Here is a 13,704-nt window from a genome sequence, read left to right on the forward strand (position 1 = left end):
TTCCTATGTCTGCATGTGCAAGTATAGGCACATACACTTGTCGATAAGCTCCTTGAGCGATACCGCTTAGTATTTGCCCTACCCTCCTGGTGGCCGATATAGTGCGTACCCACTGAACGATACTGCCACGGATATAGTTCAGCAACGTCACGCGCGTCCGGCCCGAATGTGCCGTTTTGGACGATAAGTCCAAATTGCCCTGCATGCACAAGGCGACGGAGGGGGACGATAATGCATGGAAGCGTGCATTACTCAACGGTCGTAGTGCACACACTGGGCAATATTTTAAATGATATTCAGAAGGGTGAAAATGAGCGATATCGTCTAAAATATCACAGAGTGTGTATGCACCTTATGTTGTATATCAAATTAAATTTTTACAAAAAACAAACAAAAAACCCTTTGCTATACTATTAATACATGTATACATGAAAATATTATAATACCTCAACAAAACAGTCTCCAAAGTGACTGAATGTAAGTAGCAATATACTATAAAGCATGGTAAATACATACAAGTAGCAGGGTATTATAGTAGAACAGAGACACAGAGATATTGGATTACCAAAACAAAGAAAAGGAGCAGAAAAAAAAACATAACAGTTCACACAAACCTGTTATACATAGACAGCACAAAACACGTATTGTATATACAGTATACATACACACAAGTTTCCCCATAACATTTTATTCAATTGATCTGCAGTGTGTAAGACCTATTACCAGGCTATGAGATCTGGCATCTGTGAGCTTTTCCCTCCTTACTCCGGAACGGGCACGGCTAGCGGCTGCTGCTGCTTCTGGGACCACAAGACTGAGGAAAGTGTTGAGTAAACGACACACAGGGTGCGCTTCTCTGGCTCATTTCATTAATCCAACAGCTGCAAAGTGAAACTAGATCTGGGGCTACATGGCAAAGGGCCTTAGCAATCTATCTCCGCTCTTGGCATAGGGAAGAACATTTAATCAAATTTAAATATAGAAAAGGCAGGGAAGGGAGGATACGCATTATGGGGCTGCAACACATTTCTGGAATTATAGAAGTAATAAATATTTAAACGCATTTTCCAGAATCATGTGCTCATCAACCACCATTAGTATAACTGACTGCACATACAGGACATGACATACAGATATTAATACAAAGGGGGCATATATTTAAATTAGCCACAATAATGCCATTTTCTGCTGCGGGGTACACTGGGCTCCACAAGGATTGGACAATGGGGTGTAGAGTAGGATCTTGATCCGAGGCACCAACAGGCTCAAAGCTTTGACTGTTCCCAGAATGCATAGCGCCGCCTCCTATATCACCCCGCCTCCCTGCACAGGATCTCAGTTTTGTAGTTGGTGCTGCAGTAGCAGGCACTTAACATAGGGGCTGCTCCAGGCAGCCCTAAGAAGAGCTTTTTTTCTGAGGAAAAAAGTGAAGACTTCAAGGGCAGCAGCAGTGTTACATGTCAGTGGACATTCACGGCTGCAGCTCCGGCTCTCCCCAGCGGCGCTGTACACTCCCGTGCCCTGGTTGCCGGGTAACTACAGCAGGAGGCTCCGGTTTTCTTCTTATCGGGCACACACGACGGGGGCTCCCCGGGATCGCGTGGCCGCGCTTCGGGAGGTGGTAAGTGGGTCCCGCTTGCGGGACCCGGTCTTTATCGCGATCCGGCGCGGTCAGTGGGAGGCGGGCCGCGCGCGCTGGCGGTGGACACTGTGGCAGTACAGGCGATACCACTAGATCACCAGGGCATGGGACAGGTCAGGTTCTCTCTATAAACCGTTTTATTAGAGCCCGCAGTACCCGGTGGTTTTGCCAGCAGGGGGATAGAGCTTGGACCTGAAGCTCCTCCTCCAGCCTCAGGGCGCCATTTTCTGCAAATGTTCCCGCCCTGGAGCTGCATATCTGTCTCTCCCTCACTCCCTGGCAGTATCTGCGGCGCCATTATCCCTCAGTTCACTGTTTCTGGGAATGCTTGGGCAAATCCTCCTATGTAAAGCCGCCTGGTTGTCAGTGCTGTGACTTTAAAACACAATTAAGTATTCTACCTGCCTTTTTTAGTCAGTGTTAGTTAAGAAAGAGTGCATTTAGTCAGGGTTTCCTAGTACAATTACCCTGTGATATACACCCAGTTCTTACGGTGTGTGTACTGTTATATCTATTGTTATATAGCTGTGTAAGCTAGTCCAGTGCAGTATTATTGTTAGTAATAACCTCTGCATTGTCCAACTGTGACTATTTGTGTGTGCATTTGATAGCGGAGTGGTGTCCATTTCGTGTCTTTCACGCAACCTGCTATCCCTATATTCTATAACCTGAGGGGGCTTGGTGCGTCAGGTTTTATCCAATATAGGATTTTCACAAAGATATACTGTATTACGCATTTTTCTCTGCGATTTAGTCGCCATATCTCTTCTTTATCTCTGCTGGTGCTGACTACACTGCGCAGGGGTTTGGGCTAGAGGTATTGTGCTGCTGACAAATTGTACTGTGTTACCCGATACTGCAAGTTATATCATGCCTGCTTCTGAGGGTAACAGTTCTGGGGCTGAACACACTGCCGGTGTTGCTGAAGCCACAGATACCTATGAGGAGAATATAGCAGCTTTCGGCTCTGGTTTTGGGGGCTCCTTGCCCCCCCAGTGGGACAGTGGCAACGGGGGCAAATAATGACCCGCCGTGGGCCGCTTTATCCACGCTTCTGCAAACGCTAGTTCATAAACTAACACCCCCTATGGGACAACCAATGCCGGTACAACCGTTTGTGGTCCCTGCAGCTGACCCGCTGTGGGCGGCCGATTTATCTGCTCAAATAAAGAAGTTGAACCAGTCCCCGACTACTAAAAAGTCTGACTGTCGCTCGCCTACGTCCAATGGGTCCTCTAAGCGAGCGCTTGTCTCCTCACAATCCACTGCTGTCACTGACACCTCGTCGGATAAAGACGGCACTTACACTGACCCCACAGGTTCTGACTCAGATACGGCTGATGGGGAGGGTGGTTCACATGTGGATGTTCCTGATCTTTTGGAGGCTATTAAGTTAATTTTACAGATTACGGATGATCCCGAGCCATCCGTTCCTCCTAAGAAACCAGATAGGTTCAAGCGTCAGAAGGTGATTAAACAAGTTTTACCTCACTCTGACCACCTAATTGATATACGTCAGGAACCCTGGGAAAACCCGGGTACGAAGTTTGTGCCTCAAAAGAAGATGCTGGCTTGCTATTCACTCGCGCCGGAGCGGTCTAAGAATTCGGAAACGCCTCCTCCAGTGGACTCACATGTGGCTAGGATGGTGGTTTCCTCAGCTCTACCGGTCACCACCGTCACGTCTCTAAAAGAGTCTACGGATAAACGTGTGGAGGGTTGTCTGAAAGCGATTTACACCCTCACGGGTGCTGCACAAAGGCCCACTATTGCAGCTAGTTGGGCTGCAGAGGCCATTGAAGCATGGGCCTTGGAGTTAGATGCTGAAATCTCCTCTGACCATGCTAGACAATGCTGGTCTTATATTGTCACAGCTTCTCGTTATATTAAAGAGGCGGCTTCGGATGCCGGTATCCTAGCAGCCAAGGCCTCTACTACGTCAGTCCTGGCTCGCCGGATATTGTGGCTGAGATCCTGGTCTGTGGATCTGGACTCTAGAAAAACCCTGGAGGTACTCCCTTTTAAGGGAGATATTTAAATCCTCCCCAAACAGAATAAGATTGTGGCTGACCTGGCTACTGACAAAACTGCCTGTCTGCCAAGTACTGCTCCTTCTGTGTCGAAGGCTAAAGGTACTTCCTTTCGCCCTTCAGGTAAAGCAAAAAGGTCAGGCGTACAACAAGCAGGCTCGCACTTCCAAACCTGGTAAGCCTAAGCCCAAAAGTGTCTGGGCGGACCGTCAGCCAGCTTCCAAGACAGATAAGCCTGCCGCATGACGGGGCGGTCCTCCCTCTGGGGGATCCCAGGGTGGGGGGATGGCTTCTGGGGTATACCCAGGAATGGTTGAAGACCACTTCAGATGCCTGGGTACGGGAAATAGTCACTCGAGGTTACGACATAGCCTTCAAAAACCGACCCCCTCATCGATTTTGCCAGACAGATGTCCCGTTGGACAAGACAAATGCAAACACTCTACATTCGGTGGTACAGACCCTCCTGGACACAGGAGTCGTAGTACAGGTGCCTCTTGCGCAGAGGGGCCTGGGGGACTATTCTCCGCTGTTTCTAGTCCCGAAACCGAATGGGTCCTCCCGGCCCATTCTCAACCTCAAGGCACTGAACAGGTTTGTGAAGGTTTCCAAGTTCTGGATGGAAACCCTTCGCTCTATAGTTCTGGCCTTGGAACCTGGGGACTACATCGTCTCCCTGGACATACAGGATGCTTACCTGCATATTCCTATAGCAGTGTCACATCAACAATACCTGAGGTTTGCTATTGGCAACATCCATTACCAGTTTCGGGCGTTACCTCTTGGTTTAACAACGGCTCCGCTAGTCTTTACCAAAGTTATGGCGGTGATGACGGTAGTACTCCGCCGTCAAGGGGTCAGGAAACTGCCGTATCTGGACGACTTGTTAATCCTGGTAAATTCCCCAGATCTTCTCCTGTGTCATCTGGATATGACGGTCCGGTTTCTACAAGCCCAAGGGTGGATCATCAACTAGAAGAAATCCTCCCTAGTCCCTGCTCAGAGCATGATGCACCCGGGAGTGCTGTTGGGCACTCACAACCAGCGGTTGTTCCTGTCTCAGGAGAAAGTCCTGAAGCTTCAGGACAGGATTCGTTGCTTCCTTTCTCGTCCGCAAGTGTCGATACATTCGGCGATGCAGGTGCTGAGCCTCATGGTGTCAGCATTCGACATGGTGGAGTACGCTCAATTTCACTCTCGCCCTCTCCAGAGGCTGTTTCTAGCCAAATGGGACGGCCTGCCTCACCGGATCAGGTCTCAAATGATCTTATTGACTCCGGAGGTCCGTCTGTCGCTGCTCTGGTGGCTCCGGGACCAACAACTGTGCAGGGGCCGTCCGTTCTGGATATCTGACTGGGTCCTGTTGACGACAGTTGCCAGTCTACGAGGTTGGGGCACTGTGCTGGAGCAACACTCCCTTCAGGGGCGGTGGACCAAGGAGGAGTCCCTCCTCTCGATCAATATTCTGGAGTTGCGGGCGGTCTTCAATGCCTTGAACCTAGCCCAGCATTTAATTCAGAACCGTCCTGTTCAAGTACAGTCGGACAACGCCATCACAGTGGCTTACATAAATCATAAAGGCGGAACTCGAAGCCGCCTAGCAATGAAGGAAGTCTCATGGATTCTACAGTGGGCAGAACGCCATCTACCGGCCATATCGGCAATCTTCATTCCGGGAGTCCTGAATTGGGAAGCGGACTTTCTCAGTCGTCAGGACGTGCATGCCGGCGAGTGGAGCCTCCATCCAGAAGTGTTTCAACTCCTAGTGGAAAGGTGGGGCCTTCCAGACGTAGATCTGATGGCGTCTCGACACAATCACAAGGTTTTGGTCTTCGGAGCAAGGACAAGGTATCCTCAAGCAGCATTCGTGGATGCGCTGGCATTACCGTGGAGATTTCGGCTGCCGTACGTGTTCCCTCCGGTGTCACTCCTGCCCAGGGTAATTCGGAAGTTCAAGCAAGAAAAAGGAATTCTGCTTCTCATAGCTCCAGCGTGGCACAGACGGCACTGGTTTTCAGACCTGCAAGGCCTATCGTCAGAGCGTCCAATTCTACTTCCACAACGCCCAGACCTCCTCGTTCAGGGGCTCTGTGTCTACCAGGACCTAGCCCGGCTGTCTTTGATGGCGTGGCTCTTGAAGCTTCCGTCTTAAGGGCTAAAGGGTTTTCTGAGGCGGTCATTCAAACTATGCTGCGGGCCCGGAAACCGGCTTCGGCTCGGATTTACTATAGGGTCTGGCATTCTTACTTTGTTTGGTGCGCATCTAACGATTATGACGCTTCCAAGTTTAGTATAGCCAAGTTGTTGGCTTTTCTTCAGCAGGGCCTGGACTTAGGCCTGCGTCTGGCCTCCCTCAAGGTTCAAATATCTGCCTTGTCGTGTGGTTTCAGAGAAAAATTGCCACCTTATCTAATGTGCATACCTTTACTCAGGGCGTGTTGCGTATTCAACCTCCCTATGTCCCGCCTGTGGCTCCTTGGGACTTGTCGGTGGTTTTGGAGGCGTAACAAGAGTCTCCGTTTGAACCTCTTGCTCCAGCTGACCTTAAGTGGTTTTCCCTTAAGGTGGTGTTTCTGCTGGCTATTGCTTCCGCTAGAAGAGTGTCGGATTTGGGTGCCTTGTCCTGTAGTTCCCCATATCTGATATTTCACCATGACCGGGCGGTTCTTGGGACTCGTCCCGACTATCTACCTAAGGTGGTTTCTTCGTTCCACCTTAATCAGGAGATTGTAGTTCCAGCACTCGTTTCTCCTGATCTGTCTCCCAAAGAGCGGTCTTTGGATGTGGTACGGGCTCTCCATATATATATGTGAAGAGAACTGCTCCTATTAGGAAATCTGATTCTCTTTTTGTTGTGTTTAGGTTTCACAAACGGGGCTGGCCTGCTCACAAGCAAACTTTGGCCAGATGGATTAGAATGGTGATTGCACATGCTTATGTGAAGGCTGGTCTCTCTGTTCCTGATCACATTACGGCCCATTCTACTCGGTCTGTTGGACCTTCTTGGGCGGCCCAACGTGGTGCGACCCTTGAACAATTGTGCAAGGCGGCTACGTGGTCCTCCGTGAACACGTTCATAAGGTTCTATGCCTTCGATACTGCCGCTTCCCAGGATGCTTCCTTTGGACGCTGGGTTCTTGTGCCGGCTACAGTGTGTCCCCTCCCATAAGGAAATGCTTTAGGACATCCCCATTGTCCATTCCTTGTGGAGCCCAGTGTACCCCGCAGCAGAAAACGAGTTTTATGGTAAGAACTTACCTTTGTTAAAACTCTTTCTGCGAGGTACACTGGGCTCCACAAGGCGCCCACCCTGACGCACTTCGCTTCTTTGGGTTGGTGTGGCATTAGCCGCTGACACGTCTCCTGTCGGGTGAATGCGGTGTTGTGGCTACTAACCGTTGTCGTCTCTTTTCCTGCTACTGCATTGGACTGATTAACTAAAAACAGAGATCCTGTGCAGGGAGGCGGGGTGATATAGGAGGCGGCGCTATGCATTCTGGGAACAGTCAAAGCTTTGAGCCTGTTGGTGCCTCGGATCAAGATCCTACTCTACACCCCATTGTCCATTCCTTGTGGAGCCCAGTGTACCTCGCAGAAAGTTTTAACAAAGGTAAGTTCTTACCATAAAACTCATTAATCACCTCAATCGGACTTTTGCGGCTTTTTGTGGATTTGCGCTCTCCCGCGATATGACCTATACTATCGCAAATTTGCAATAACGGGATTATTTCAGTAATTGCTGCCGTTAAAACCAGAGAAAAGTGTAGGAGAATGTGTAGAATTCTGCCTGTACTCCCAAAGCCAAACTAAGATAGGAAAACAGTGTATGTGTCTATTAGTGGTCATAATAATAGGATTTGGGGTACTAAAATTGGGTTATAGAATGCACTTGCTTTTATATTGTGGGTACAGGTAAATATTTGGGTCATTTTAAGCCACAAAAAAAAAAAAAAACGATTACTCCCACCTGCAAGCCTAAAAACACCTGTCCCACTCATAAATCACCCCATTATACCAGTCCCATTCCTTGTACCCCAAATTCCATCACTTTATACTTTAAAACCCCTAAGAGCCTAATCAGTCATTCAGAGGGGTGTCCCAGGCATTCTGAACCAAATACCAACTTTTTTACCTTAAAGAAGGGGTTTTCCCCGAGCTTATCACCTGCTCAGAGGCGGTCAAGTGAAAATTGCGGTATACCTACGGAGAATTATCGCTGATAGTTTTTTTAAGACAACTAAATAGGGGCTTATCTTGGGTTGCGATAATATATCTGGTTTTATCAGGAAAATTGCATTTTGCGGCTAATTGAATTCCCCCCCAAAATACTGATTCTGCTATATATAAAAAAAAAAAACAACAACAAAAAAAAACACACACACCTACCACAAAATAGTTTTCCAAAAAAAACAAGGGAGAGAGGTAATTTATCAGAGACCACAGCCATGTACTTTATAGGGTATGTGAAAGATGGTTGCTCTAGGAGAGGAACATCAACAACAGCCCTGTCAGTCGAATATGATTTGTGCTAGAATTCCTGTAATGGGGAGTTACAGAGTGGCCAATGCCAGTGGTTCTCAAACTGTGCGCTGTGGCACAATGGGGTGTCTCGGGACACTTGCAGGGGTTCCCCGGGTTGGTGGTGCAGGACCAATTTAAATTATTTATATTCAATGTAATATGAAAAACCAGTGCTGGTGGCTGACAGTCCTAAAATATGTGGAAGAACAGAAGCAAATCCTGTCCCTCACCACACACTTATAAACCTAATCATGATAAACAAAATTTACTTCATTTAATACATTCTTATAAATTTCTCAATAAGAAACGCTTATCCTAAGGATGCCGTGAAAACAATTCTGATACTCTAGGGCGCCGTGATTCAAAAATGTTTGGGAACCACTGTCCAATGCTATTAGCCTATTTATATACTAAATTATTAAAAAAAACAGTGCTAAGTTATTTATGCGAAATGTTACACATGCATACAAATTGTATGCAATGGGTCAGAGCCTATAGGGTGTCTTAATGCCAAAACTTAATATATTTACTTATGGTAAGATCTTGAGTCAAATTTACAGTACTAGTGTAGTGGAAGGTTAAGGGGGGTACACACAGAGAGATCCATGCTTAAAATCTAAACAATCTGACTAGATTACTTAGATTTTAAGCACGGATCTCTCTGTGTGTATGCCCCACAGCGATAGTGATGCGCGGCCCCGCGTGCCGCTATCGCCGGTGCTAGATTGGCCTGCATGCAGGCACAATCTAGCACATCGCTGTGTGCTGAGTAGGGGGAGAGATGTGTGCTGAGCAGTCTGTGACAGATCGCTCAGCACACATCTCTTCCCATGTGTACTGCCCTTTAATCTGGTCACCACTAATAAGCCTTAGGGGCTAGATTTCTTAAAACTTCTAAACATACAAGTGGTAGTGTTGACCATAGCAACCAACCAGATTCTAGCAGTCACTTCTCAATCGCACTCTTAAAATAAGAATTTACTCACCGGTAATTCTATTTCTCGTAGTCCGTAGCGGATGCTGGGACTCTGTAAGGACCATGGGGAATAGCGGCTCCGCAGGAGACTGGGCACAACTATAAAGAAAGCTTTAGGTCTAACTGGTGTGCTCTGGCTCCTCCCACTATGACCCTCCTCCAGACTTCAGTTAGGATACTGTGCCCGGAAGAGCTGACACAAGGAAGGAAGGATTTTGAATCCCAGGTAGGACTCATACCAGCCACACCAATCACACCGTATAACTCGTGATACAATACCCAGTTAACAGCATGATAACAACTGAGCCTCTCAACAGATGGCTCAACAATAACCCTGTAGTTAAGCAATAACTATATACAAGTATTGCAGACAATCCGCACTTGGGATGGGCGCCGAGCATCCACTACGGACTACGAGAAATAGAATTACCGGTGAGTAAATTCTTATTTTCTCTGACGTCCTAAGTGGATGCTGGGACTCCGTAAGGACCATGGGGATTATACCAAAGCTCCCAAACGGGCGAGAGAGTGCGGATGACTCTGCAGCACCGAATGGGCAAACTCTAGGTCCTCCTCAGCCAGGGTATCAAACTTGTAGAATTTAGCAAACGTGTTTGACCCCGACCAAGTAGCTGCTCGGCAAAGTTGAAGAGCCGAGACCCCTCGGGCAGCCGCCCAAGAAGAGCCCACCTTCCTCGTGGAATGGGCTTTCACTGATTTAGGATGCGGCAGTCCAGCCGCAGAATGTGCAAGCTGAATCGTACTACAGATCCAGCGAGCAATAGTCTGCTTTGAAGCAGGTGCACCCAACTTGTTGGGCGCATACAGGATAAATAGCGAGTCAGTCTTTCTGACTCCAGCTGTCCTGGAAACATATATTTTCAGGGCCCTGACTACGTCCAACAACTTGGAAGCCTCCAAGTCTTTTGTAGCCGCAGGCACCGCAATAGGTTGGTTCAGATGAAACGCTGATACCACTTTAGGGAGAAACTGGGGACGAGTCCTCAATTCTGCCCTATCCATATGGAAAATCAGATAAGGGCTTTTACATGACAAAGCTGCCAATTCCGATACACGCCTGGCCGAAGCCACGGCCAACAACATGACCACTTTCCATGTGAGATATTTCAAATCCACGGTTTTCAGTGGCTCAAACCAATGTGACTTTAGGAAATCCAACACCACGTTGAGATCCCAAGGTGCCACTGGAGGCACAAAAGGGGGCTGAATATGCAGCACTCCCTTAACAAAAGTCTGAACTTCAGGTAGTGAAGCCAGTTCTCTCTGGAAGAAAATCGATAGAGCCGAAATCTGGACCTTAATGGAACCCAATTTAAGGCCCATAATCACCCCCTGACTGTAGGAAGTGCAGGAAACGGCCCAGCTGAAATTCCTCCGTTGGGGCCTTCCTGGCCTCACACCACGCAACATATTTTCGCCATATGCGGTGATAATGGTATGCGGTTACTTCTTTCCTAGCCTTAATCAGCGTAGGAATGACTTCCTCCGGAATGCCCTTTTCCTTCAGGATCCGGTGTTCAACCGCCATGCCGTCAAACGCAGCCGCGGTAAGTCTTGGAACAGACTGGTCCCCTGCAGCAGCAGGTCTTGTCTGAGCGGTAGAGGCCATAGGTCCTCCGAGATCATTTCTTGAAGTTCCGGGTACCAAGCTCTTCTTGGCCAATCCGGAACAATGAGTATAGTTCTTACTCCTCTTCTCCGTATTATTCTCAGTACCTTTGGTATGAGAGGAAGAGGAGGGAACACATAAACCGACCGGTACACCCACGGTGTCACTAGAGCGTCCACAGCTATCACCTGCGGGTCTCTTGACCTGGCGCAATACTTTTCTTGCTTTTTGTTTAGGCGGGACGCCATCATGTCCACCTGTGGCCTTTCCCAACGGTTTACAATCATTTGGAAGACTTCTGGATGAAGTCCCCACTCTCCCGGGTGGAGGTCGTGCCTGCTGAGGAAGTCTGCTTCCCAGTTGTCCACTCCCGGAATGAACACTGCTGACAGTGCTAACACGTGATTTTCCGCCCATCGGAGAATCCTTGTGGCTTCTGCCATTGCCGTCCTGCTTCTCGTGCCGCCCTGTCGGTTTACATGGGCGACCGCCGTGATGTTGTCTGACTGGATCAGTACCGGCTGGTTTTGAAGCAGGGGTTTTGCCTGACTTAGGGCATTGTAAATGGCCCTTAGTTCCAGAATATTTATGTGCAGGGAAGTCTCCTGACTTGACCATAGTCCTTGGAAGTTTCTTCCCTGTGTGACTGCCCCCCAGCCTCGAAGGCTGGCATCCGTGGTCACCAGGACCCAGTCCTGTATGCCGAATCTGCGGCCCTCTTGAAGATGAGCACTCTGCAGCCACCACAGCAGAGACACCCTTGTCCTTGGAGACAGGGTTATCAGACGATGCATCTGAAGATGCGATCCGGACCACTTGTCCAACAGGTCCCACTGAAAGGTTCTTGCATGAAACCTGCCGAATGGAATCGCTTCGTAGGAAGCTACCATTTTTCCCAGGATCCGCGTGCAGTGATGCACCGACACCTGTTTTGGTTTTAGGAGGCCACTGACTAGAGATGACAGCTCCTTGGCCTTCTCCTCCGGGAGAAACACTTTTTTCTGTTCTGTGTCCAGAACCATCCCCAGGAACAGTAGACGTGTCGTAGGGACCAGCTGTGACTTTGGAATGTTTAGAATCCAGCCGTGCTGTTGTAGCACTTCCCGAGATAGTGCTACCCCGACCAACAACTGCTCTCTGGACCTCGCCTTTATCAGGAGATCGTCCAAGTACGGGATAATTAAAACTCCCTTCTTTCGAAGGAGTATCATCATTTCGGCCATTACCTTGGTAAAGACCCTCGGAGCCGTGGATAGACCGAACGGCAACGTCTGGAATTGGTAATGACAATCATGTACCACAAATCTGAGGTACTCCTGGTGAGGATGGTAAATGGGGACATGCAGGTAAGCATCCTTGATGTCCAGTGATACCATGTAATCCCCCTCGTCCAGGCTTGCAATAACCGCCCTGAGCGATTCCATCTTGAACTTGAATTTTTTTATATATGTGTTCAAGGATTTCAAATTTAAAATGGGTCTCACCGAACCGTCCGGTTTAGGTACCACAAACATTGTGGAATAGTAACCCCTTCCTTGTTGAAGTAGGGGTACCTTTACTATCACCTGTTGTGAATACAGCTTGTGAATTGCCTGTAACACTGCCTCCCTGCCTGAGGGAGTGGTTGGCAAGGCAGATTTGAGGAAACGGCGGGGAGGAGACTTCTCGAATTCCAGCTTGTACCCCTGAGATACTATCTGAAAAATCCAGGGATCCACCCGTGAGCGAGCCCACTGATTGCTGAAATATTTGAAACGGGCCCCCACCGTACCTGGCTCCGCCTGTGGAGCACCAGCGTCATGCTGTGGACTTAGAGGAAGCGGGGGAGGACTTTTGCTCCTGGGAACTGGCTGTATGCTGCAGCTTCTTTCCCCTACCTCTGCCTCTGGGCAGAAAGGACGCGCCTTTAACCCGCTTGCCCCTATTGGCCCGAAAGGACTGTACCTGATAATACGGTGCTTTCTTTGGTTGTGAGGGAACATGGGGTAAAAATGTAGACTTCCCAGCTGTTGCTGTGGAAACGAGGTCCGAGAGACCATCCCCGAACAACTCCTCACCCTTATAAGGCAGAACTTCCATGTGTGTCTTTTGGAATCTGCATCTCCTGTCCACTGCCGAGTCCATAACCCTCTCCTGGCAGAAATGGACATTGCACTAATTTTGGATGCCAGCCGGCAAATATCCCTCTGTGCATCCCTCATGTATAAAAGTGCGTCTTTTATATGCTCTACGGTTAGCAATATAGTGTCCCTGTCTAGGGTATCTATATTTTCTGACAGGGAATCTGACCATGCAGCAGCAGCACTGCACATCCAGGCTGAAGCAATAGCCGGTCTCAGTATAACACCTGTGTGTGTATATATAGATTTCAGGATAGCCTCCTGCTTTCTATCAGCAGATTCCTTCAGGGCGGCCGTATCCGGAGACGGTAGTGCCACCTTCTTTGACAAGCGTGTGAGCGCTTTATCCACCCTAGGGGATGTTTCTGCCTCTGGGCAGAAAGGACGCGCCTTTAACCCGCTTGCCCCTATTGGGCCGAAAGGACTGTACCTGATAATACGGTGCTTTCTTTGGTTGTGAGGGAACATGGGGTAAAAATGTAGACTTCCCAGCTGTTGCTGTGGAAACGAGGTCCGAGAGACCATCCCCGAACAACTCCTCACCCTTATAAGGCAGAACTTCCATGTGTGTCTTTTGGAATCTGCATCTCCTGTCCACTGCCGAGTCCATAACCCTCTCCTGGCAGAAATGGACATTGCACTAATTTTGGATGCCAGCCGGCAAATATCCCTCTGTGCATCCCTCATGTATAAAAGTGCGTCTTTTATATGCTCTACGGTTAGCAATATAGTGTCCCTGTCTAGGGTATCTATATTTTCTGACAGGGAATCTGACCATGCAGCAG

General features: G+C 48.7%; 1 protein-coding gene across 4 annotated transcripts in view; it reads right to left on the reverse strand.

Annotated features, from left to right (window-relative positions):
• KLHL20 (kelch like family member 20) overlaps window positions 1-13,704 on the reverse strand; it is a 133,247-nt gene that overhangs the window by 70,956 nt on the left and 48,587 nt on the right. Inside the window, exon 1 of one of the 4 annotated variants that reach the window (XM_063939969.1) lies at window positions 724-840. The exons of the other annotated variants lie outside the window; for them this stretch is intronic. Within the exon in view, the coding sequence (XP_063796039.1) occupies window positions 724-743 (20 nt within the window). The 5' untranslated portion in view covers window positions 744-840. Of the gene's footprint in view, window positions 1-723; window positions 841-13,704 lie in introns of those variants that run through there. 4 annotated transcript variants of the gene reach the window in all.

This window comes from Pseudophryne corroboree, chromosome 9, assembly GCF_028390025.1.
Source record: "Pseudophryne corroboree isolate aPseCor3 chromosome 9, aPseCor3.hap2, whole genome shotgun sequence".
In the NCBI taxonomy this organism is placed as follows: Eukaryota; Metazoa; Chordata; class Amphibia; order Anura; family Myobatrachidae; genus Pseudophryne; species Pseudophryne corroboree.